The sequence below is a fragment of the Anabrus simplex genome, chromosome 2 (assembly GCF_040414725.1).
Source record: "Anabrus simplex isolate iqAnaSimp1 chromosome 2, ASM4041472v1, whole genome shotgun sequence".
Lineage (NCBI taxonomy): Eukaryota > Metazoa > Arthropoda > Insecta > Orthoptera > Tettigoniidae > Anabrus > Anabrus simplex.
Window position 1 is genome coordinate 652,907,935 of NC_090266.1, and position 27,948 is coordinate 652,935,882.

Below are 27,948 nucleotides of genomic sequence, written 5' to 3' on the forward strand. Positions count from 1 at the left end.
TAGTTTCTGTACACTTAACATAAACCGGCTGCATTATTGAAACTGTTCGTAAAATTGGTATTATCATTCTTCGTTTGTGAGGAAGTAGAATCTTCATTTAATTTGTCTTCTGCGGCCAGTATCCAGTATTCGGGAGATAGTAGGTTCGAACCCCACTGTCGGCAGCCCTGAAAATGGTTTTCCGTGGTTTCCCATTTTCACACCAGGCAAATGCTGGGGCTGTACCTTAATTAAGGCCACGGCCGCTTCCTTCCCACTCCTAGCCCTTCCCTGTCCCATCGTCGCCATAAGACCTATCTGTGTCGGTGCGACGTAAAGCAACTAGCAAAAAAAAAAAATTTGTCTTCTTATAAAAAGGAGCCACTTTGGTACAACACCCCTTGAAGGTGACTACCTTCCAGGTGGTAGATATTTCGATTACGGGAGACTCAAGGCCAATTCTAATGCACCCCAAAACAAGGCTGTATCTTCCCCATCCCATGCCTTTCTTAACTCTGTCAGTGCCGGAAATCGAATGCAGGATGCCTTAAGTCAAATTCTAAAATAAGGGGACCTAAAAGTAACCAGCTGGCTCCGCTGTGTAGGGGTAGCTTGTCTGCCTCTTACCGGAGGCCTCGGGCTTGATTCCCGGCCATGTCAGGGATTTTTACCTGGATCTGAGGGCTGGTTCGAGGTACACTCAGCCCACGTGTTTATAATTGAGGAGCTATCTGACGGTGAGATGGCGGCCCCGGTCTAGAAAGCCAAGAATAACGGCGGAGAGGATTCGTCATGCTGACCACACGACATCTCGTAATCTGCAGACCTCAGGGATGAACAGCGGTCGCTTGGTAGGCGAAGGCCCTTCGGGGCTGTTACGCCATGGAGTTTGGTTTGGGAAAGTGAACAGAGAAGGTAGCGACACCCCTGCAAGCCTCTTTATGTTCCAGCTAGTTCTTCTGTCCGGCCTCGTGCATTTAGGACAGTTGGAAAACGTACGCCTTAATAAATGCTCCTCATAAAACCTTTGTAAAATACAGACTGCATCTATTTATAACAATAATCACAAACGCCTCCTTTTCATGTGGCTCAGTTGGTTGAGTCGCTGTCCTTCTGAGTCCGAGTTTGCAGGTTCAGATCCCGGCTTGGGTCGGTGGCCTTTCAAACGGTATTAAAATGGCAACAGCTCCATGTCGTTGGTGTCTGGCACGTTAATGGAAATTATAGATATGAATATTAGCGTTACAAAACTGTAACTTTATACGACGGTACTATATTCTGTATCCCAGGCTTGCCAAGGAAAGTAATTAACAATTTGCTTTACGTCGCACCGACACAGATAGGTCTTATGGCGACGGTGGGACAGGAAAGGCCTAGGAGTGGGAAGGAAGCGGCCGTGGCCTTAATAATTAAGGTACAGGTATAGTGGGTTCATGCCCCACTGTCGGCAGCCCTGAAGATGGTTTACCGTGGTTTCCCATTTGCTATTTGTTTTACGTTGCACCGACACAGATAGGTCTTATGGAGACGATGGGATAGGAAAGGCCTAGGAATGGGAAGGAAACGGCCGTGGCCTTAATTAAGGTACAGCCCCGGCATTTGCCTGGTGTGAAAATGGGAAACCACGGAAAACCGCTAGTTGCTTTACGTCGCACTGACACAGATAGGTTTTATGGCGACGATGGGACAGGAAGAGGCTAGGAGTGGGAAGGAAGCGGCCGTGGCCTTAATTAAGGTACAGCCCCAGCATTTGCCTGGTGTGAAAATGGGAAACCACGGAAAACCATCTTCAGGGCTTCCGACAGTGGGCTTCGAACCCACTATCTCCCGATTACTGGATACTGGCCGCACTTAAGCGACTGCAGCTATCGAGCTCGGTGGTACCCCTTCTATTAAGCATTTTACATATAATGTATATTAATATTAGCTTCCGGAGTCCGCTTCATTGGCTGAATGATCAGTGTTGAGGCCTTAGGTTCAGAGGGTCCCGGGTTCGATTCCAGGCCGGTTCGGGGATTTTAATCGCGTCTGATTAATTATTCTGGCTCGGGGACTGGGTGTTTGTCCCAACACTTTCCTCTTCATATTCAGACAACATACTACACTACCAACCACCAAAGAAAGACACAACAATGATGACATCCCTCCACATTGGGTTGGCGTCGGAAAGGACATCTGGCCGTAAAATAAGGCCAAATCCACATGTGCGACACAGTTCGCACCCGCGACCCCACAGGTGTGGGAAAAGTGGGGAAGAATAAGAAGAAGATTACTTTTAGCTTCCGGAATCAGCACGAATCTGCACTCTTACTGGATCCAAGGACACTTATTTCCCTTTTTTTAGATATTCTACACCACCTATTCTGGAAGTTTGGGCACCTATCAAAATAAAATTCTGGATGAATGCCACCCCCCGCCAAACTGAAATCCTCGCTACGCTACTGCGGTGGAACTCCTGGTCCGAAGTTGTGCGCAATTCTCCGTGGTTCTCAGGTTGCATATTGTATTTCAGACCAATGGCGATGGCGTGGCGCTCTGGCGTTGAAATGGAACTGACTGCGTGTGGATATTCCTCTAGCCCTACACAGAAGGTTGCGTCGGGAAGGGCATCCAGCTTTAAAACTTCACTTAATCTGCAGTAGATAATATTGCGCATGTGCGGCGCTCTCAAGTACATCGGCTACATTATGCTTTCTCGACCAAAAGTGTGACGAGTTCTACACAGGGTGTCCTGAGTAATACGGGTCCAATGCACGACAGCTTCTGTGCTTTGTACGAATTAGAAACAGAAATGGGACCAAACACACACTTCAGTATATAACAGTATATAACAATTTTCCTGCCAGCGTCACTTAAAACACAGAGCGGACGGGAAATAGTGGAGTACTTGTTCAGGATGTGCCGGATTTTGGATTAAAATAGGGAACAATGTGTTTAAGATACGGTAGGCCTTACTTTTTGAACCATTCATGTATGGATTAATATTATGGCACTATCTTAATAATAAATTGCGTTTGTATGATCCTGTTCAAAATAACATGAGATAAGTAATTTTATAGAATATACGAGACATAAACTTGAAACGGAACGCGCGCAGCGCCCAACGATATGAGAAAGCGACTGCAACGTTGCCACTGATTAGCTTAAGGGCGTGAGTAAACAAAAGTAACACAATAGTACAGCAACAGCAACATGTATAATGCGACAGCTGCATTCAGGCAGTAAATCATTACTTAACCGTAAACCTTGTTCGTAGCTCCTCACTGCGTCAGTAGATATTCCGCGTGCATGTGATTTATAATGAAACTACTAAGTCGTCCTAGTCTTCTCCTTCCACTTCACTTCCGACGTCACTTAAACCTGACTCGTCACTGTCATCCCTCACAATAACAATAAATGGCTGCAAAGTCTCTTCTCGGATGAGTTCCTTTCGGAAATCCCCATGATAATCTCAAATGATGTACTGCCCTCAAGAACTTAATTCGTGCGGCAACTGTATCATCAATCCATCAACGATCTGCATTTAGGGTTGTCACCCAGGTGGGAATCCAATCAGTTTTAAAGAACCACACCCCTGGGGAACATGTCCCAGGGGAGTGTTGGGGCACCCCTAGATAGGTTGGTTCTGTATGAGTTGCGCCGAGTAAAAGTTGCGCCGAGTAAAATTTGCGTCGTGGAGATTCCCCGCCGGGAGTAGAAGTGGTTTGACAGCTGTCTTAAGCATCTGCTACCTGCGCTGCACCGCAGGGGGTTGTTTCCAAGTTCAAGGAATGTCTGCGAATATCTGTAGTAATCTAAAAAATATTATTCACCCTATCTTTTTTGCTAGTTGTTTTACGTCGCACCGACACAGATAGGCCTTACATCGACGATGGGACAGGAAAGGACTAGGAGTGGGAAGGAAGCGGCCGTGGCCTTAATTAAGGTATAGCCCCAGCATTTGCCTGGTGTGAAAATGGGAAAACACGGAAAACCACTTTCAGGGCTGCCGACAGTGGGGTTCGAACCTACTATCTCCCGAATACTGGATACTGGCCGCACTTAAGCGACTGCAGCTATCGAGCTTGGTATTCACTCTATCAATGTTGATTTCTTGCACATTTAGAAAACCTGCATCGTATTTATATCAGTGGGTGAAATGTGTATAACTACGTAGTTTGACTTAATTTACAAACCAAGTGTGGAAACATGGAATCAGTCCTTCAGTCTTATGAAGAATATCCACAGCCTGTTTGTAGCTAACTGACAGGGTCAGGAATAGAATGAATGAAGAATGAAACACCGCTAAAGGAAGAAAATACTGCCGAATGCGAGATCTTATGTGCTTTTGCGGACAAAGATTAATGGATGGCAAATGAAATGTAGCGAATTTGTTGAATAAAGAATGACCAGTGAAAACAGAAAAAAAAAACTGTCTCACCCTACGTTTCCCCGACATGCACCCCTTATGAAGTGATAGGGCTCAAGAATGAACCACAGCTACTGCCAAAGAAAGGAAATTGTGTGCCCTGGCGAGGCCTGTCGCATTCCCCTGGGTATAATATATTAATAAATGACAAATGAAATTGTTTCAAACAGTGATGCTGATATAAATATTAAGAAATCAGAAATAATATTTCGAATGCCAGCTTTGTCCAGCATAAACGCTATCTAAAGTGATCGTAGATTTAACCCCCGGAGCAGTGATGGGAAGCCTACGTTCCATCAGCGTCATGAAGAAGTTTTGTTATCTTAACAATAACTGAAATTTACAGTTTTCCGTCGCAAATGTTCATTCTATCAGCGTTGTTTCATTCCCTGTGGAATTCCCAAACAAGACCTCTAGTTCCTAGAATGACTAATGACCACGGCGCAAGTTTTACTGATTTTAACACGGCGCAACTTTTACTCGGCGCAACTCATACGACATCGATAGGTTGCGCCAGAAATAACCGGTACCAGGGCGCTATAAACACTCCTCTGCCCGTAATTTTTATATTTGTTGAAATGAATTATAGTATCAATTGAGAATTGTGTGTGAGAATGAGTGAATTGGTTAAAGTATAGAATTAAAAAAATATTTAGTGTGGTACTTGAGATAAGTTATCATATTAGTGGTAATAATAGGTAGCCTAATAATAAGTGCAGATTGTGAGATTGATAATTGTGTTTGAGTGATTTTGGATAGTAGGTGGTTGATTAAGATCTTTCCCTGTGACATGGCTGAGGTATTTACAGTTATTGAATTTTTCAAGATAATTTTCTTGTGATAAGTAGTGAGACCTGATTGGTCACCCATCCAGGTATCAACCACGCCCAATGTTGCTTAGGTATTGCAACTGTGCTACTTATGACCGGTATTCGTTTATAGTAAGTGGATGTGAGATGATATAACACCAATATTAATTTGAAAAGTAGCATGTAATTGCAACTTACTGAATGCACCGTCTCGGTAATTCGTAGTACCAGTGCTTCATAACTTAGGAGAAGTGCGTTGTAGCTTAAGAAGGCGATTTTAGGAAGTGGGATTTAGTTGGAGGTGAATTTATAAAGTATGACTTGGTTAGATTATTCCAGGGTCTCGGCTACTCAATCCACCGAGGTGGCCTGGATTGTTAGAGTTCTGGGTGCTGGTAAGGTTCAGAAGTAATGTGAGAAGGGCATTCATTAATTGCTTGACTGGGTTGATGGTAGCTGGGGGTAGGAAGAAGCGGTGGGCGGTTGGGGGTGGGTAGTAGCGGTGGGCGTTTTGGGGATGGAGATAAGCGGTGGTGGCGATTTATGGACTGGCTTGTGTAGATGTTTCATGTGTGACTTGTGTTTGCTAATAACTGCCTTTTTGTAGTAAGGGCAGCCAGGGAACGAAGCCGCGTGACCACCGCTGCAGTTCGCGCACCTGGTCCCGAGGCACGATGAAGGCCGCCACATTTATTGCAGCGGGGTGGTGTTCCTGCAGCCAGCTGCGTGACGGTTTAGTTTAAGGCAGTTAAAACAGAATGGTTAATGTGGTGTTTGGGGTGCGAGAGTGAAGCTTTGGGGCGAGGGGTTGGGTATGTGTAATTGTGTAGTATTGTTGTTAGGCTTCTGAGGCTTGGCTTGTGTGTTCCGTGTCTTTTTTCTTCTTAGGAGAGTGTGTTGTGGTTTGTGTGGGGGTGGAAGAGATGCACTGGGTAATTTGTGTATATATGTGTATGATGGTGGTGGGGGGCGAGAGGGGGAGGGATGGGAATGGTTTGAGTGTGTGTTTCCTCGGTTGATGGTTGGGATTGTTGTGAGAAGTCTGTAGCCATGGGGGTGGTTTGGGATTTAAAATTTGATGTAGCAGGTGTGGTTTGAGTGGATAAAAGTTTAACTGGCGGGAGTGAGGTTGTTTGAGTTTCCTGGTTTTCGGCCGGGGGATAAATAGTGACAAATTGATTGCATGTGTTGTACGGGGGATTTATAATAATTGGGGTGGGAATATTTGTGGTTTTTAGTGTTTCAAGAATGGTCTCGACTGATGCGTTCTGGCTGGGAGTGATCATGAGTGGGTTATTGTGTGACTTCAATAACTGCAAGGTGTTCGTTAAAAATAGGCGTGAGTGTACTGATTATGGTCTTACGAGTCTCTGTGGGACAAGGTCTGGATTGTTGAGGTGGGAATATGAGCATCTTACATTTTGGGGAAACTGGAAAAGTGGTATTGTTAGGGAAGCAGAAGAGGGGTACTGTGTAATCAGTCTCTTCTTGTTCTTCCTCGTCTCCCTCTTCTGAGTCCTCCTGGTAAGGATGTTGGTGTGGTTTGGTTTGGGGTGAGAGGGTTGGTGGAGGGGTTTGGTGGCATTGTTGTGTTGGGTGCAGCGGGGACTGGTAGTATCGTTGTGCTGTGTATGGCGGGGACGGTGTAGTGTATTGTGGTGGGGGTGTAAACTTGGCTGACGTAGTCTCGGAGTATGTTTAACTGGGCTTAAAATTCCGGATCCATGAAGGAAATTGTGGATTGATTTGGATGAAGCACTGGTAGGTCTAGGGTCAAACTCTCAGTGAAACGCGGTCGAGACAGGTTTAGTTTTACCGAGTCACAACGGGACAAGTCTTGAACCAGTGACCACACTGACGGCTGACAAATTGCTGTGGTTCTTGCGAGATGCTTGGCTGGCAGACTGCACTGCGTTGCGTTGCTTGATTCTGCCCTGAGAGTGTAGGCAAAAAGGGCAATAATGGAGTGGTTAATCCCAGGTGGCAGATTCCCTATCTCTCGTATACCTAGATTTTCCGTAAATGTTTCAAAGTACATGGAAATTATTGAACACTTCCCTTGATAGTTTACTCCAGTTCCTTAGTCCTCGGACCTATAAATGGATATCTGCCACTATTTGTCCTCTTAAATTCCAGCTTTATCTTCATATTATGAGTTTTCTTACTTTTCTAAGCTCCGCTCAAGCTTATTCGTCCACTAACGTAATTCAACCGGGCGAGTTGGCCGTGTGGTTAGGGGCGCGCAGCTGTGAGCTTGCATCCGGGAGATAGTGGGTTCGAATCCCACTTCCGGCAGCCCTGAAGATGGTTTTCCGTGGTTTCCCATTTTCACACCAGGCAAATAATTAATTAATTACCTTAATTAAGGCCACGGCCGCTTCCTTCCCACTCCTCGCCCTTTCCTATTCCATCGTCGCCATAAGACCTGTCTGTGTCGGTGCGACGTAAAGCCACTAACAAAAAGTCATTCAACACCATCTCTGCACTGACAGCTTGAAACATACAACACAGTGATGCTTGTTGTTTAAAGGGGCCTAACATCTAGGTCATCGGCTCATACCACATAGTCGAATATCTCGTCTCTTTACTCCGATGTCTTCCCAGCCCAAAGTTTGCAACATATTCATAACACTACCGGTACTCCTTTGTCGGAAATCGTCCAGAAAAAGTCGTGCTGCTTTTCTTTGGACCTTTTCCATTTCTCGTATCAAGTAGTGCTGGTGTGGATCCCATACACTGGAACTATACTCTAATGGGGTCTTACCAGAGACATATACGCCTCCTCTTTTACATCCTTACTACAACCCCTAAATTCTCTCATAATCATATTAAGAGACTAGCTGATGTACCCGTGCTTCGCTGCGGAATTCTAAACTGTAGGCTATACAGAATTATAGGTTAGGTAGTGTAAACGTTGTGAGCAAGATTGTATTAAGTTGCATAGCTCTTAACGTTGCCCTAGAAACACAACGGGGAAGTCACCAACGTCTTTTCTCATATGAAGACTGGGTTAGGGAATTTTCATTGTAATGGTAGGCCAGCTTGCCTACCATCAGTCACAATCAGGTTGGGGAGTTTTCATTATAATGGCAGACACACACTCTCCGTCTGCTTTTATAGATTCTCAGAAAGACTCTCTTAGTGGTTTTCCCAACTGAAATGAACATGGGTCATTACAATGACGTCAGTAGGAATGGCGCGATTGAAAGCAATGCTTTTATATGAAATACTCGATCAAATAAAAACCCACACATTTTCTTACTTTTAACGAACAGTACTACGCTGCAGAACTAACAGCCCAAAGATATAGAGCTGGAATGACCAAGACGCAGACATCCGTGATCCGTGAACAATCTTCGTCTTTTTTTCGGTGGGGGTGGGGGGGGTGGGGAGGGGTTCGAATAGTGGATAGTCCCAGGGCAAAAACTATGCCCGTTTACTTATCTGTTTCCTGGGAGTACCCGATGAGTCGGAAAATCTCAATTCACCACACTGGCGGGGGAAAGAACTATCTGACGTGGAGGCAATTTTTCCTCCAAGCCAGAGAAGAAACTACATATTCGCTGCTAATTTGGAATAAAATGAATGTAGATTTAATAAAAGTGAAGAGGAAGAAGCTTTTCTTAAGAAACGGCTCTTTTCAGGGTTGAATTTTGAGTTATTTAGTGAATTGTGGTACTATGATTTGGAATAGGCCTCAATTGTAATTCTAGACCAGTTCATACTACTACTACTAACTGAGCCTCTGCCGTAAGTGCGCACACTGCTCATTCAAAACAGCGCGTCAAAGTAGGTATCGAATAGCTGGAATATTATAATGAACCAGTGTGTTACGTACCAGCAGTATCAAAAAATGCATGAACCAGAAGAATGGCATGCTAAAGAAGAAAGTTATCTAACTCCTCTGCTATTTCCCGCCAATATTCAATTAGGCTGTTATAATCGGTAGTACGCAGCAGTAATCCCATCTATCGGAGTTGAATGTCAGCATAAGAGACAAAGAACATTACAACGGTCAGTGTAATGTTATTGTTGATCAATGTTACGCGCATTCGATATTGTAGGCCTTCACATTATTAATTGTCCTTCCGGTTCTGAAATACCACTCTTATCATAGTCGGTACGGTAAAACTGAATAAAATATAAATGATCGGAAACTGTATTTTCTATAACTTTTGTTATGTAGTACTTTTCTATAGGACTAAGAACATAGGTATTTAAAAATGAAATTTTAGGTGCTTTCCCCTAAGCTACCATTTCACTCAGGGTGAATACCATTATTTATAGCTTAAACTGTAGCTTCTTATTCCCCGACAATATACTGATTTTCATTAAATTCTGTTTACCCATTTTCTCGGGGCTCGGCGTTGATATGGACTTAGCAACAAAAATCCAAATTCATGAATATCTCTGCCACCATAGCCGGTACGGTATAATAATTTCGTGTGGCTATTTCTAGCCGAGTGCAGCCCTTGTAAGGCAGACCCTCCGATGAGGGTGTAGGTAACTGCGTGTTATTGTGGTGGAGGATAGTGTTATGTGTGGTGTGTGAGTTGCAGGAATGTTGGGGACAACACAAATACCCAGTCCCCGGGCGATTGGAATTAACCAATGAAGGTTAAAATCCCCGACCCGGCCGGGAATCGAACCTGGGACCCTCTGAACCGAAGGCCAGTACGCTGACCATTCAGCCAACGAGTCGGACAAAGTAAATTCGTGTCCTCATCCCGAGGTGGTGCAGCTCTTTTCAGGCACACCCCCATTGGAGGTGAGCTGCATGTACCATTTCAACCACAGACCAGCCCTCCTGCCAGTATTAAATTTCTGGCAGTACCGGGAATCGAACCCAGGCCTCCGAGGACGGCAGCTAATAACACTAACCGTTACGCTACGAAGGCGGACGCCGGTACGGTAAAAAGGCATAAGACGTAAATGATCGGAAATTAAATTCTATATAACTTTAGTTATGTAGTATTTATCGATATGGCCACTAATAATATAAATATTTGAGAAATAATCTTAGGCCTTCTCCTATACTACCATTTCACTCAGCGTGAATAAAATGATTTATAGCCCAGATTGTAGCGGCTCACCCCCCGACTTTACATACCGATTTTTACAAATGTTAAGGTACATGTTATGTCAATATAATACAACATTGAGGGGGGGAATGTTGAGTTTCAATGTTAACTAATATTGTAAGATTCCATGAAAGATATGCTTTATTCTTAAATGTGTTATGTAATATCCATGAACTTCATAGCCAGCTGTTCCGATGTGTGTGGCTTGTGTTGTGTTTCTTTCTAGATGTCTCCTAGTAGTTGTCTGTTAGTAGTGCAAGTATATCTTTCGTATTGAATAAATCATGTGGTTAAAACATCGAGTACCGGGCGAGTTGGCCGTGCGGTTATGGGCGCGCAGCTGTAAGCTCGCATCCGGGAGATAGTGGGTTCGAATCCCACTGTCGGCAGCCCTGAAGATGGTTTTCCGTGGTTTCCCATTTTCATACCAGGCAAATGCTGGGGCTGTACCGTAATTAAGGCCACGGCCGCTTCCTTTCCACTCTTAGGCCGTTCCTGTCCCATCGTCTCCATAAGACCTATCTGTGTCGGTGCGACGTAAAGCAAATAGCAAAAGAATCATCGAGTGGTATTAATTCGCATGTTCATCCTTATGCAGCATGATAACATGCAACAGAAGGGACCCGAAGGGGACTTATGTTCTAGAAAGCGGTCACATATTTTGACAGCTGTACATTGATAATTGTCTGCCTGGTCTGCGATATGGTGTGCAACTCTCTGCCTCAATCCTCTCTAAAAAAACCATCAATGATCGAGAAAAAGCTTCCCCCTTTGAATGTGGATTTGACCCTAAAAGCTCAGCCCGGCTCCCTTTCTCCTTACGATTCTTTTTAATTGCCGTAATTTTCCTTATTTTTGATGTAGAAATTGCTTTACTTCTTCCTGTTATCATTATTATAAATTGATCAAATATCTTATCATGATCAGTTATTAGTATAATATTTCTACTAATCCTATTACTAGGTTTATATCACGAATGAAACCAAGGGGCCTTAGAATGAGCATCTTAGGGTTGTAGTTAATTATAACATTTGATTTGCACTCAAAAAGTATTGATAATTGTCTGCCTGGTCTGCGATATGGTGTGCAACTCTCTGCCTGATATCCCCTGGCATGATCAACAGACACCAGCACGCTCACATGTTAATGGCAAAAGACTTGTGCGATGGGTAGTACTACAGGGTGTATAATTTAAGACTTCGCTCTTCTGCTCTCAGGCCGCATGAATACTCGAGCGAGCGTCATAAGGCTTGTGTCAAGCCTGGCGTGATAAGAAGTCTTGACAGTTGACGCAGCAGTTCGCTAGTAACTATTGGATTCTTAAGGTGTGCTGTGAGATTATCGCGATGGTTAAAGTACACGACAGTGCAGAGAATATATTTAGTTGAAGGTATTTGTACAAGAAGAAACCAGTTGAAATGAGCCTTCAGAAGTTCCGTAGTCAGTTTCCCGGTTCTATATTACCATCAAAAAGTTACATGCAACAGCTCGTTCACAATTGGCATAGCACTGGTTTCCTAACCAATAATAAAAAACAGAGAACGAGAACAGCTCTCACACAGGAGAGGTTAGAATATAAATAGGCAAGAATGCAAGTCAGTCCACATATATCGCTTCGGAGAGTAGCTCAGAAAATTGATATTTCACATTCGTCAACATATAATCCAAAAAATAAAATACATTTACGATCTTACCGGACTCATTCAGTGGTGAGTTCAGTTTTATTTATTTATTTATTTATTTATTTATTTATTTATTTATTTATTTATTTATTTATTTATTTGTCCTGAGCATATATATAGCTGGTGAGTCTCCACATCGAAAAGATTCCTTTAATACATTACTTTAATTACGCGAGGGTTGTTTCGTTTCTACAGGCGTAATCATGGCGCTTCTTTGAGACGATTACGTCCACTCGCCATTGCGGGCACTGATCTGGCTGTCACCGTTTCTTTGAGTATAGGAGCCTTGGTTCTCCGTTACAAAGTGTTAAATTATACCCCTGTAGCTGACTACAGACGGACAAGTCAGTCAGAACTTCAGTCTTAGATAACACTCGTATCTGGACTCTTTCTACGATACCGTAATAGGTATCGTTGACGGAGCTGAGAAGTCTTTAGAACAAAGGTGGACAAATTCAGCTCAATGACCAGCGCTCCAGCTCAGGCAGGTAAAGGAGCAGTATATGCGTTTGGACGGAAGGTACAGACTCGCAGCTGCTTGTACGGCTCCCACTTACAACTAGGAAAGGAACACATATCAAAACAGATTTAAATAGTTTTATTGTGCCTAATGTCTCGCTCTATTCAGAGCATTCGATTATGGTGAGGAAACAAAATGCGTTATTTTGTGTGTACCAATTTGTTTAATTATATTCATTTCATCAGGCTATGCGTAGGAAACATAATAAATTCCTTTGACATACCCCTTTGACTACTACCTGTATTTATGGAAATGCTGTAGGCCAACATAAATGCTTGTTTAGAAATACAGCATAAACAATGGTCGAGGAACGAACTATGCGATTGTATTACGTAAACATAATCTGCTCAACCAAGTGCAATACAATGGTGTGCCTTTGGTTCCGCCTTGACGCCGCATATGACCATCTAGCCTTCACAGGGCAAACCATTAGAAGTCAGCTGCTCTCTACTCTTACAGCACTCATGCCGTTAGCTCTAGGAGCGGGGCTCTCTCATTGCCCACCTATGCCTTAGAATGAAATAGTTTCTGTTCTTTCTTAATAAAAAGAAAATTAATAAAATGTTTTATAACATGAATCAGATATGAAGAGAGCAACAAGCCTGAGTGAATAATATTTTCTGCTTCTTGACTTACAGACAAGCAGTACTGGTTCAATGCAGCTGACAGAGAACTTGCTTCAGCTCTGAAGTGGAAGCTGAATGAAGGCTTAGCAAAGAATGTTATTGTTTTCATTGGCGATGGAATGGGGCCCAATTCTGTTACTGCTGCACGCATTTATAAAGGGAATGGAAATGAACAGGAGAAGCTGACGTTTGATGAATTTCCTCACATTGGAATGCTCAAGGTAAGATATTAGAGAGTATCTCCAGCAGTAGCTAGTCCAGAGGATGACCTGTGAGATAATTATTTATGAGTTTACTTTGCTGCTGATTTACTACATTAAGACATGAATCACCAGTATACATTATTGTACCTATTGTTCCACGTAACCTCAACCAACATTTAGCTTCAGTTGTATTATTTACAATCTGTAGTTCTGTTGGAGTGCCTACCATTTTCTCTTGTATCTTGAGGTATAATAAAACCACTAGAGTGTGCCCAGGGATTGAAAGAAATGTTGCTTATATTCTTAATGCTAAAAGCAAAGAGGTACATTAATGAAAATGTAGCAGTTTATTGAATGTAAAGGTGTGAGAATGCTGAGGATTTGGGATCAAGTTTCATAGGGAAGTTTTACCCATATTTTCATCCACTGTAGTATTCATTTTTAATTTTGAAAGTATCCCTCATGACCAGACATTTTCTTTAAGAGTAATGGTATTTCAAAATATATCTTTACCCTTAAAAATCAAGAACCCCCAAAAAAGAAGTTTGAATTAAATTAAATTTGCAGACATCATGATGACTTGTTTAGAGTCTCTAATGATGTTAAAGTCCGGTTCCTTGGCTGAAAGGTCAGCGTAGTCGCCTTCAGTTCGAAGGGTTCCAGGTTAGGTTTCCGCCTATGTCGAGGATGTTAACCTTAAATAGTTATTTCCCCTGGCTCGGGGACTGGATGTTTGAACTATCTCCAACATTCCTGTAACTCCACTACAAGAACGCACAGTTCCCATACACGGCAGATGCCGCCCGCCCTCGTTGGAGGGTCTGCCTTACAAGGGCTGTACCAAGCGAGCCGAACTTGACTACGGACACTCCCGGCACTCAAGGCCATACGATAGATACAAAAATAAATGATATTAAATTCATTCCATACATTAACATTATAAGGCTTAAGATACAATTAAGTAGATATCTGCAGTCAAGTTAAAATTCTAAGATGGCCAGTATGAGTTAGAAACCACCACACTTTCTTTGTTGTTGTACATTTTTGAAAAAAGTAATATCTATAATATTGTTGCATTTCAGAAGTACACATGTATCAGAGTTGTTATTTTATCCCTAGAAATTTTCCTCATTCAAATAGCAAAATCTTGAAAATTCTGTGTTGATTTCTTATTTCTCTCCCTCTTTCATATTATCCAGCATCCCCCATATGTTGCATCAGATTAAAACCTAGACTTTAAATTGGCCACTACATAAAATTGACCTGTCTCTTCAGATGGTATTCTATTACACATTGAGAATGATGTTTAGAATCAATATCATGTTTGGAAAATTCACTTTCCAGCCATATGTTTTCTAGCATATGGTAGCATATTATTTACCAAACTGACATGGTACCCTAAATCGTTAGTGGAGGATAATCCCCATATCATGATGTTTTCCTTCCGAGTCTTACAGTAGGAACCTAGAAGCTTGGATGGAATCGTTCATCTCTAGGGCGACAAACTCATTAAATACATTCTGAAGATATAAAGCTGTATCTGCTTTCATTGCTCCATAACCATCACTAACTTGTCCAGTTGCAGTGTTTTTTGCATCTCTTCCTTCTATTTAACGTACTTATGAAGGATTTATTTGACAAATGGTGACCTATCAAGCCCACCATGCTGTTCCCTCCCTTCTAGAGCTGAAACACTTCGTCAAAACATTTTGAGAGCTGATGTATGTATGTATGTATGTATGTATGTATGTATGTATGTATGTATGTATGTATGTATTGTGACCGTAATCATGTCTCAGCTGACTGAATATGGGTTAGTGTGCTACTGGGATTCGCTTTGTCGGCGAGGCGCGTGTGTCCTTGGCCAGGTGATAGAGAACCAGTTTCTGACTTGAAGGGGTAGCTGGCTGACTGACAAAAATTAATAAAAATAAAAGCGGGCGAGAGATAAAAAAGTAACCAGTGTGTGTTCATCTGCAATTACATCGATTAGTAATAAATGAAATATTTCTAATATCTTTGGTGGCGTGATATGCATAATTATGAAAGTACTCATGAATTATATTTTACTGAACTGTGCTAATAATATCACGTGTAAATTATAAAAATCAAAAACTGAATTTTTATTTTAATTTCAACGGTATTTCGGCTAGAATGATGGTAAAATTATGTAATCATACCCCAGAAGAATTCAGTACTTGAGTTGACTTCACTTCCGACCACGAGTGCCACGCACGATATTTAAGGCAAGTCATATGAGTACAAGCTCTCACATGCTGACATGTTCCTGGTCTACGATCTACAGTTACTTCGGATACTTCGCTAGCGGACTTCAACGCAGAACATCAGAGGAACACTATCATCAGGGATAGTGGACTCATTCCTGTTTTCGACGCTTCCTATAATTATGTTAATCTACGACTTGAGTTAGTGCAGTAAACAGATGTCGAAAGAGCAGATAACATTTTTTAAAGTACGTGTTATTCTCATCCTAAATTACGTGTGTGTTCAGGATTTGTTTTAACACATTTGTACAAGTTTCAGCAACCTCACGAGTGAACGTGGAAGAGGACCTCTACGTTATCATCGCCAGAAGAAGATGGAATTTCGTGCCATGGACTCCACGTATTTCATCATGTAGTTCTAAGCCATCGACCATCGTCGGCAGCGCCGAAATGCAGAGACTTTCACCTTAGAATGGTTGATTGAGAACCCAGACTTCCAGATGTGAAGACATCTAAATAAGTTAAGTCGACTACGTCTTATTTATATCTGTTCTATGTAGCTCTTTATTTCTACTCTTCATCTTTCCTTAGATTTGTTCTATAATATCTAGTAGATTTATTTTCACGACATTTCACTGGTATTTCTTAGATGTGCGAGAGGACATGTGGCTTAATTTGCATACTTGCTTGATTCATGACCACGTGTGGACGAGTTTGACGATGATGGTTCAGTTGAAGTTATCCATGTGTTATCGAAACCATCCTTTCTTATTGTACGAATTTCATTACGATAGTGAGCTGATCTGTGTTTGACGAATTTATTGAGGGGATATTTTCCAATATTTTTAACATTTTCATGGAAATAGGACTTTTACTTGTACCTTACACTTACGATAGCGTGTCATCAGGATATTAATTCCGGATCGAGTGTACGAATTTATTTAGAGTACATGCATGGTGGTATGTGATATTTAATGGATTAGTTAATCATCGAGACAAATTTAAGGAGGATATTACGTCTTTTTAGGACGATGATAGGTCCTTATAATTTTCATGTCTACACTTGAGTGATAATGGGTGACGATGAGTTAGGGCCGTCGTTATGTTGTACTGTACGTGTAATTTATGAGGAATTTGTACGTACGATATGAGACTTCGTGAAACTGAGTTTTTCACGTGCTAATGTAGTAATATTGTTATACATGATGTTGATCATGATATAATGGAAGTATGGAATCGTCGAGATTGTATGAGGTGTAGTTAAGATGATAATGTCTTCTGATGATAAGGACGAGTCCATGTTAAACGATGTACTCCATAATTCGAGATAATATCCTAATAGTGTTTGTGAAAGTCAATAATTCCGAGTTTAAGGTACGTGTAAATTTACTGGAAGACCTTAGGTCTTGAGAACAGATCCTCAATTAAATATTCTAATATTCAGTTCGAAACCCGGCATGCTCACTTTTCCAGGTATTTTTTTGTACTCACGTGGTGATTCTATCTTTTGAACATAATGGAACGTGTTAATAGGAGAGTGGCGAGATTGATTAACAGCTGATGGAGATGTGTAAATATTGTAGATATTTTCTTCTTTGATATTATCAGTAGCTAGTAGTAGATGTAGAGATTTCCTAGTTGTAAGACACTTATTTTCTATTCATTTGTGGTGTGCTGATGTGTGACACTTTGATAGTGTTAATTGATTGTGGACGGGATTTCCACGGTTAGGATATATTTTTCTCCATTTATTGATTTTCCGTAGGTCATAATGCTAATTTTTGTTCAGTTAATGGCCAAGTGATTATAAGTTTATTATTAGTTCCCACGAGGAGATACGTGGGAAGACGTGAACAGATATATTCGACGTCTCGAATTAACTTGTAAAAAATAAAGACAAATTCAAATTTTCATTTTTAATGTTAACAAATTTTCGATGAACTGAATTTCAATCTTATTTTGTCATGGTAGTAAAAAATTAATCTTGGATATTTCTTTATTATACACTTTATTAAAATTAATGCATTTTTACAGATTGTTCGAGGAATGATACGCAAGACCTCATTTTCGTTAAAAAGTAATTCTACTTTAAATTATTAAATGAATATGTTTTACGAAGAAAGTTATGTTATGTTCAAACACTCTGTTAGAATGATAGGGAAAATAAGTCACGTGTACCATCCCATTTGTTTGTATTTTTTGTCACATCAAGAGCCATAATAATTAACCTAAAGTAGCGATCATTTTCATTATCATAGATGTCAGGATGGCTAATATTTTATTTTTATTGAATAAATGTGTAATATGCTTTCTACATTTAGAACATTCTTATTTTCTGAACCTTATGTCAATCCTGCCACTTTCATATTTTTCCTAAGTCTGCGGTCGTCGAACTGAGCACCCCTGGGGTGTCTCTTGTTCACTGGCAGACTTAGTCGGGGACAGTATGTATGTATGTATGTATGTATGTATGTATGTATGTATGTATGTATGTATGTATGTATGTACGTATGTATGTATGTATGTATTGTACCAGGAAGGCCTAGGCCCTGGCACATATCAATTGAAAAAACTTTATTTCAGCATACAATTTCCGTCCGACATGCGAACAGCTGAGCGAAGGAACATTCCAGTACGTACCAGACTCCACGAGCGAGCCAGGCGAGGTCAAGTGACGTCACCTACCGCTTGAAACTTGCCTCTCCTAGAGACATTTCTCGAAAGAATTTTTCTTTCGTGAACTTTTTAACGCCTTAATCGATTTGAACAGAAACAACGCTAAATTGTAGCAGACATCGTGAAAGTAAAATCTTGTCAATTTCAAAGCAATCTGTCCAGTAGTTTTTGAGTTATAACAATATGATTTTAAGAAGATTGAGCACTCTCGGTCACATGATTCAGAACGCCACCCCTCCCGGCGCAGATATATATGCCACTATGTCAAGGCTGACAAGCAGTGCAGTGCAGTGCAGCAGTGCAGTATGTGTGTGTGAGTGAGACAGTGGAGAGACTGACCCTCGTACAGTCTGTCAGTGCAGTCTTGAAGATAGTACTTTCCGTCGCGTTTCGCGGAGACGAAGCTATGGGATAATCAACCGCCGTCGCACTTGTAAAAGACACCGCACCGTACTTAGTCTATCGTGCCGCGACTACGATATAATTCACAGACATTTCGAAATATAACACGTGTGAAATCATTGAATTACGAAGTCAAATATTAGATATTCACAGACTAGAACATGACGCGTGGACTTCGTTAATTTCACATAATATTGAACTACTACAATAAACAGAAACTGTCGTGTACAATAACTCTAACTATATAACTCTAACTATTCTAGGACTCATTTCTTCTAATACAGTACATCTTTGAACTGTCTCTCTTTATTTACGTAGTGTTCGTGCCATATTAGGACACGACTTACTCCAGTGATAAACTTGGTGAATATTAAGAACTTTTTCTAAGGTAATATAATATTATCACTACCAGAAAATCAGTGTTATCTGCTAGGATTGTAATTCAGAAACTGTGATCAGAGACTGTGATGAGAATTATTACACGTTGCTTTTTCAAGTGTTTGAACAGTGTATTTATGGACGTTCTCAGTGACGATTTTAAATAGTGTTTTGTGCAGCAAGGACTGTAATTATTCATTTAACGTCATAAAATTAAAATACGAACTGAACTGTGTTTGACATTGAATGATAGCATCTGTAATTACTACTCGCGCCAATTGAACTTTCCGTGTGCTAAAATCGCCTCCACAAGCAGCGGAAATCTTGGTGAAATTCTACAAGATCCAGCTACCTCAAACATCATCTCATCTATGGTACCCATCGAGGGATGTCAACGTAGTTTCTTCGTGGAACATCGAGTTCGAGTCTCCGTCCGCACTCCGCGGAATGTTCCAGACTCCCATTCTCCACATCAACATTTGTAAGCCAAATTTTCTTTACTAAGTGAGTAGTCACGAACTGACTGACTTTTTCTTATCAATCTTGAACAGTGATTTTCTCAGTGCTGCGTGTGAACAATATTTCGTAGTTTTTCATCATTTCTCGAAAGTTCATCTTTAATGATAAATCTATTTTTCAAAATTTAATATTCATATTACATAGAAGAACTCTAGGATTTTCAAGTGTTCTATATTTCAAGGCTAACAAACTAAGAAACTTTCAACAGAAACTTAAATTCGTATTTTAATTTTCAATTATAAGTGTGTGTTCATTTCATGAATTAATACTAAGAAAGACTTCGGGTGAAGAAGTGGCACTTCGTATTAGAAAGACTATAGGATCAGTGATATTTATTTATTTTTCTCGAACTGAATTCAAGAATATTTACGTTTAAACTTTTGATTTCAATGAAATATCTGAGTCCTATATCTGAATCATTCAACATTTTAAATAAAGTATTTGGAAAATGTATAACCATCTATTATTCGCCCTGCGATTCTATCCTGCTCTGTATCGGCTCTAAAATCCACTTCCACTACCTGAGATCCTTCTCATGCCCTAAACCCACGAACTTTTCCTGGTACAGTATGTATGTATGTATGTATGTATGTATGTATGTATGTATGTATGTATGTATGTATGTATGTATGTATGTATGTATGAAATACCAATTTATCAATAATATTTCATAAATTCAAATGTCACTGAGTATGGTTTGGTAGAATGCACAAAATGTATTAATGATCTTTCCAAAGTGTGCTGATTGACTATAATGTAGTGAAGTTAAATAATCTCACATTTTCTACGGTATAAATGCTAAAGTTTCTTGAGCTACATAGCAGGGATTTTTCCTGGGAATATTATTATAATAAATAATAATGTTATTTGTTTTTAGTTTCAATACTACTTTTATGGTTTATGAAGATACCGAGGTGTATTTGAGCACCTCCAAATACCATTGAACTAAGCTGGGAATGTATCCACCAACTTGAACTCAGAAGACAACTACTTTACCGTTTGAGTCACTCAGCACTGCTGGGGTATTATGACTTAGTTGTGAGGGGACATGTTGGAGCAAAGCGGGTAAAATACTTTAAGTGAAGAGACAAGAGATAAGGAAGAAAAAACATGTATGATACCTATGCTTGATGTCAGAATGCCCCCTTCTCAGTACACCACGAGCACATGCTTAACTAACATATCATGTAAATGACATATCTTTGACTTTATGAAATGGATCACAAGGTTTGTATTCTTTCCAGACTTACTGCTCAGACAAGCAAGTACCAGATTCAGCTTCTACAGCCACAGCACTCCTGTGTGGTGTTAAGACTAACTATCGCGTGGCAGGTGTGGATGCTAACGTCAAAAGACATGACTGTGAAGCCTCTCTAAATCCAAAATTTTGGACGCAATCCATCTTGCAGTGGGCTCAGGAAGCTGGAAAAGATACAGGTTAGTTGAAGATCATTCTAAGTTGCCATGGAAATAGGACGTTCGAGCCAATGCTGTCTTGTTAATGTACAGCAGAACATCACTGAAGTATTGTGCTAATACTCTACTGTAAAGTATAAACCTTCCTACAATAATTGTTGTAATTGGAAACATGTTTCTTGTAGTCAGTTTTCTGAGTGCAAAAGTTTCAAATTCAAGCATGTGACGTAAGAGCTACCATTACATTGGATTTTGCCAGTGTTATGCTGATACCTTGAAATGAATTAGGAGAAAGTCTCTTAGGTTGAAAATTAGAAGAAACTGGAAGATTAAGTCAGCATTATTGGGACACTACATCTAACTTGACGATTCCCTGTCCATCAAAATGAAAATTCCCGGAATGTTACATAATTTACATTTTACAGCTAGTGAGGTTTTTTTGTGTTAAGTTAATTTGGATAGGTTTACAGTAACAACTGCAATTGAACATTTATGTACACCATACTGTTCCTTTTCTTGGAGCCTACATCGAGATACCACCTTTGGCTGAATTGTCAACGAACTGGCCTTTGGTTTAGAGGGCCTCGGATTCGATACCCGAGTATTTTAACTGCAAATAGTTCATTTCACTGGCTCAGGAGTTGAGTGTTTGTTTGTTTGTTTGTCATAATACACTTTCTTTTCACAACACACAACGCAACATGTTACCAACCAACACAGAAACACGAAACAATTGAAACATCCCTCCCAATAGATTTGGTGTCAGGAAGGACATCCGGCCATAAAATTATGCCAAATCTACATCAAGTGCCAACCCTAATAAACTGAGGAAAAGGACAGAAATATAGATTAGTGTTTAACACACTTTAATCCTGCAGTGACTTTGCTTTTTGTGCAACTGTGCAAAGATTACTAGCTCACTGGACAAAACCACCCAATCTAGGGGAAGACCAGCTCAAATTTATTGATACGTCCTCGTAATGAAAATACTTATGCAAATAACAAAATAAATCAGTATTTCTGGCAAGTGCATGTAAGGAAAACAAAAGCTACAAACATTAACGCATATTCTACTAAACTAATAGCAGTTGGGGTGAAATGTTTCGTGTAGCACGCAGACATGGTTATAAAAATGTAATGTATGCTATCAACTATTTCTCGCAAGGCTATGGTCACATTGTCAACAGTTATATACGGTAATTTTAAAAAATAAAAATAAAGTAAACAGTAGTTTAAAACCAGCAGCTAAGCTGTTATGCCTATCACACCATCCTACACTTTTAGATGCGTTTCTAGTCAGACTGGACGACATAGTTGTATCCTGTGACGTAATTCAGAGGATTAGTGACCACAGTGCAATGGTACTCGATCTCTCTTGGGGAACTTGTAACACAAAGCCTGTAGGAATTTCTAAGACTATTTGTTGCTATGCGAGGGTAGACTCCGTAGGTTTTCAAAACTATTTGAACTTGTGCTATATTCATTGCTTAAAAGAGGGCAAGGAGATGGACGACATTTGGGAGAGTTCAAAAACCATTTTAAATACTGGACTGAATAAACTCCTTCCCAAAAGATAATTAGGGAAAATTCAAATCCGCCGTACTACGCCGCGACTATTAGGTAACGTAAGACACGGAAAGCGTTCAACAAAAGAAACAATAATGATGCGTACAAAGCGGAGTACAAAAGTTTGATGAAGTATTTGCTAGCAGAAAATAAAGTGGCTGAAGAGAAATATACCGGGTGAGTTGGCAGTGCGGTTAGGCGCACGCAGCCGTGAGCTTGCATCCGCGAGGTAGTGGGTTCCAGCCCCACTGTCGACAGCCCTGAAGATGGTTTTCCGTGGTTTACCATTTTCACCTCAGGCAAATGCTGGGGCTGTACCTTATTTAAGACCACGGCCGATTCCTTCCCATTTCCAGACCTTTCCTGTCCCATCGTCGCCGTAAGACCTATCTGTGTTGGTGCGACGTAAAAAAATTGAAGAGATATATCTTGACAATATCCTAAATAAAATTCGAAATTCCTGGGGCCCTTTTTTAATACATACGAAGAATGAAGGGAGAGAACAAGTCAATTCCTTTTCTTTGTATAGGGGAGGATTTATTGGCGGCAACAGATATAGATAAAGCGGAATTATCAAATAAGCAGTACGGAAAGGATTTTAATCCGGTGGCACAGTTATTCGGGGACAATTTTCCGAAAACTAATAATGATTTCCAAATTAAAGCTTCATTATTGCGTAAAGGTTTTTGCAAACTCAGAAAAAATTAATCTTATGGGCCAGATTCTATTTCCGGAGAAGCACTTAAACTCGGGGGGTGACGCGATCCTACCATACTTAATAAGAATCCTTAACAAATCATTGAACAATACGAAGATTCCAGACGATTGGGAATCGGCCATTGAAGTTCCTCTTCACAAATGGTGTGACAAGAGCGACTGGAATGACCACAGACCGGTAAGTTTGACGTCAATCTTACGCAAACAAATGGAGCGATTAATAGTAGATTATTTGAGGATAAATGGGACTCTTCTGGAATGATATTTAACGGCAGCATGGTTTTAGGGAAGACTTCTCCTGCGAAAGCCAGCTCTGTTCCTTATGTCAAGATATCTCGCAGACCAAAGCAGCTGGTCGACATTTTGTAAAGTACCTTGGGTTACAGCAGGGGTAGGAGGACGAGCGTTATCCTGTTGGAAAAACACGCTCTTAAATACTGCAAATAAATGTCAGAATGACCGGTTCAGTCATCAGTCTGACGTACAAACATGATGTCAAGGTTCTTGGGACAACGACGAGAATTCTCCTACTGGCAAAGGAAATAACTCCCCAGACAATACCTCCCAGTGAAATTCCAGTGTGTCGACACCACAGAGAGCTCGGTTCTAAGCACTCAAGTGGTCTCCTTCTTACCAAACTACGGCCATCACTGGTACCAGGACAGAAAAGGCTCTCACCTGAGAACACAACAGATCTCCACTCCACCCTCCAATGAGCTCTTGCTTGACACCGCTGAAGTCGCAGATGGTAGTGATTAGGATTTAGCAGCATGAACACCACAGGATGTCTAACTTGGAGCTGTCCTTCAAGTAATCGATGTGTCGAAGTTCACTGTGTCACTTTGGTGCCAACTGAAGCTTTAATGGCTGTTGCAGATGCAGTACGATACGTCACTGCCATGCGCCTAATACGGCGGTATTTCCCCTCCGTAGTGGCCCGTTTGCGGCCGGGCCCCGGTCTTCTTGAAACAGTTTCTTCCTGTGACCAGTGTTGCTAACACCGATGCACCGTGTATACATCCCTGCCAAGTCTTTCTGCAATATCACGGAAAGAACAACCACCTTCTCGTAGCCCTGGAACACGGCCTCGTTCAAATTCAGTAAGCTGCTGATACTGCCTTCTGGCGTCTCCTTAAAGGCATGTTTGACTCACACTTGCCTCACAACGTCAACACTGAACAATGACACGCTCACGAAGTGTACAGCGTGTATTTAAAGCAAACTTGCCTTGCAAGGTCATAGTAGAACTACTAGAACCACTCTTCGTCAACTAGTGGGCAAATTTGAATAGACTTCACCTTTCAGATATGCAAACACTCCTCCCGAATTTCGCTTATCTAGCATAACTCCGTCTCGGTGTTGGGATTTTATTTTCTGCCAATGTAATTGGTAAAAAGTTTAGAAAGAATATATTTGTCTTTTTTTTTTTTGCTAGGGGCTTTACGTCGCACCGACACAGATAGGTCTTATGGCGACGATGGGATAGGAAAGGCGTAGGAGTTGGAAGGAAGCGGCCGTGGCCTTAATTAAGGTACAGCCCCAGCATTTGCCTGGTGTGAAAATGGTAAACCACGGAAAACCATCTTCAGGGCTGTCGACAGTGGGGCTGGAACCCACTACCTCGCGGATGCAAGCTCACGGCTGCGTGCGCCTAACCGCACTGCCAACTCACCCGGTATATTTCTCTTCAGCCACTTTATTTTCTGCTAGCAAATACTTCATCAAACTTTTGTACTCCGCTTTGTACGCATCATTATTGTTTCTTTTGTTGAACATCAGAGGTTCAGCGACACAAGGATGGTAAAGGGCTAGGATTGGAAAGATAGCAGTCATGGCCTTAATTAGGTACAGTCCCAGCATTTGTCTGGGAAACCATGGAAAACCATCTTCAGTGATTCGAACCCACAATCTCCTGAGTGCAAGCTCACAGTTGCATGACTCTAACTGCACAGCCAACTCTCTCAGTTAGAAAGAAGAATGTGCCAGTGGTGTAATATTATGTATGTGAAGACACTATCGTTAGCAGATTACGTTCAGTTCCAAGTTATTTATCCTTCTCTTCTGTACCTGTCAATAAGAATAATATTACGGATCTTGGATACTGACATGATTCAAAATTCTTACGAAAATATTTCCAAGGACAATAACATACTTCTTCTATACAGCAGAAATAGAATTCATGAAGCATTGCAGGAAAAAGAAATAAGGGTAGTATTAACTTGCAGTAAGCAAAGATATTTAAAACAAGAACAAATGCTTTATCAAGACCTGGACGATGGCAACCTAGTCATTACCCTAAGCGAGGCATTCCGAGCTGGAATTTACTTGCATTAGGTTCGCCAATTCATGTTTCATTCCTCCTTTAGCCTACATCATCTGGGTTATCCATCCAAGTAGTGATCACGGCCAATGTTGCTTAACTTCGGAGATCTTACGCAATGCAGAGTTTCAACATGGCTGTGCCATGGGTTAAACTAGATATTATAAGATCCATATATTATTCGGTTTAGTCATCAAGCAATCTGTTTTGAACTGCATTGATGCATATTTTGTGACTTTCATTGTAAACGGCCAGAATCTAGTACATGATGATCATATTAGGTTGTTACTCGCTGATGCGTATGAAATGAAATGGCGTATGGCTTTTAGTGCGGGAATGTATGAAGACATGTTCGGCTCACAAGTGCAGGTCTTTCGATTTGACACCCATAGGCGACCGGCGCGTTATGATGAGGATGAAGACGACACATAGGCCTACACCCAGCTCCCGTGCCAGAGAAATTAACCAATGATGGTTAAAATTTCCGACCCTGCCGGGAATCGAATCCGGGACCCCTGTGACCAAAGGCCAGCACGCTAACCATTTAGCCATGGAGCCATTTAGCCATGATGAGTTTGATTGACTTCCTTAAATGCTAGTGGTTAAGTTTGTGAGTTTTCAGCTGACAGCAGAGGCCAGTCCTCGAACCACAAATTTTTTCTCATTGGTGACGAACACTGCTGAAGTCTAAATCTTGAGAGTTGCTGTTCGCCCTCGGGAATGCCCGCTAATTTCGAGCATTTCAATCCTTCGTTTCAATTCTCCGTCGTTACCAAACTTCTTAGGACCATTATAGGTAAGACAACGCCAAGCTACGCGGTTATTTGTATTAGTTTCCCAGTTAGTGGCGTTGATGTGACAGTTCTTCATGTCTAACTTCAGTATGTCCCTGGACCTTCTCTGATGTCCTCCCTGATGTCGTCAGCCACCCTTCAGTTAAGCACACAAGATTTGCTTTTGAGGGAAAAAATCGGGCATACGAATGACATGGCCTGTCCAATGAAGTTGGTGCTTCATGATCATAGCCTCAGTGCTGGCAGTATACTAGAATACTAACATTAGGTTGCCGATCTTGATATTTAAACCCTAAGGATTCTCCTCAGACAGTGTTGATTATATTTCTCCAGGCATTTTATGTGCCTTGTGTAAGTGGTCCATGATTCATAATTGCGATATTCTGGTACATATGAGGTTTAGTCTGAGGGCTGATGTTATGGTTATGGAAGACCCGTTGTTGTAGTCAGCCGAATGCTGTGCCAGCACGTCTCCGGTGACATAGATTTTCAGCATCTATATTTGCATTTACTGAGAGGTGGCTTCTAATGTAAGCAAGTACTGGATGTTTTGCAAAATCCCACCATGGACATTGATAGTAGAGTCTGGGTGAAGGCTGATGTAGAATCTGAGTCTTGTTGATGTTGAGACTTAGACCAATGCTCTCATACGCTTTGATGAATGCATTTAGAATAGTCTGTAGATCTTCTCTTGAGTTGGCCAGAATAACATTGTCATCTGCATACCGGAGTTCTAAAATATAGGTTGTAGAAATCTTGGTCTTACCATGCAGTCTACTGAAACTGAAGAAAATCCCATCAGAAATATACTCTACTAGCAGTTACCCGTGGCTTCGCTCGCGTGGATTTCGTCATCTGATAAAAGTAATCGTTCCTTGGTACTGTACTAAGATATTATCTGAAAATCCCTAAAGTATAAAAACTCACTGAAGAATTGTGTTTCATTTACCCCAGAAAATCTTTGTACACCACGTTTGTTCTATTGTCTTATGGGGCTAAGAGGCGACTTAGAACTGTAGGTGTGAGAAATAGTCTTCTCTCAAGTCGAAAACAAAAAATACATCTTTCTTTAATTTTAAAGGAGACTCCAAATACCAATTTTCACGTCTTTAAAATCTTCAATTTTTGAGAGAATTCCACTCCCTTTTCAGTCTTTTTTAAAGTGTTTTTCCCGGAAACAAAAATACGTGGTTCTTTATTTTTAAAAGAGATTAAGAATACCAATTTTTTGTCTGTAACATGTTAAGTGTTGAGACGTACTACGCTCATTTTAAAAATTCATCCCCTTTTTCAGTTCCCCTTAAGCAGATTTTCCGAAAACAAATTACCTGTGTTTCCTTACTTTCAGAGGACATTACAAATACCAATTTTCACGTGTGTAAAATGTTACCTTTCTGAGAAATACTGTAGATATATATAGTTTTTTTAAATCTCACCCTCTTTGTCAATGCCGTTCACCCCTATTACACTGGATTTTCCAAAAATAAAAATGTGTTTATTTTTTAAAAAGATTCCAAATACCAATTTTTACGTCTGTAACATCTTCAGTTTTTAAGATATAAGTATCCTCGTAAAAATTATTCAATCTCTTTTTAACCCCTTTTCACCGCACCCCCCTTAAAGGGAA

At 40.9% G+C, this 27,948-nt stretch overlaps 1 protein-coding gene across 1 annotated transcript in view; it reads left to right on the top strand.

Moving 5' to 3' along the window:
- Alp12 (Alkaline phosphatase 12) overlaps positions 1-27,948 on the top strand; it is a 173,374-nt gene that overhangs the window by 33,533 nt on the left and 111,893 nt on the right. Inside the window, exons 2-3 of the mRNA XM_067141137.2 lie at positions 13,118-13,326; positions 20,753-20,945. Coding sequence (XP_066997238.1) covers positions 13,118-13,326; positions 20,753-20,945 — 402 coding nt within the window. The remainder of the gene's footprint in view (positions 1-13,117; positions 13,327-20,752; positions 20,946-27,948) is intronic.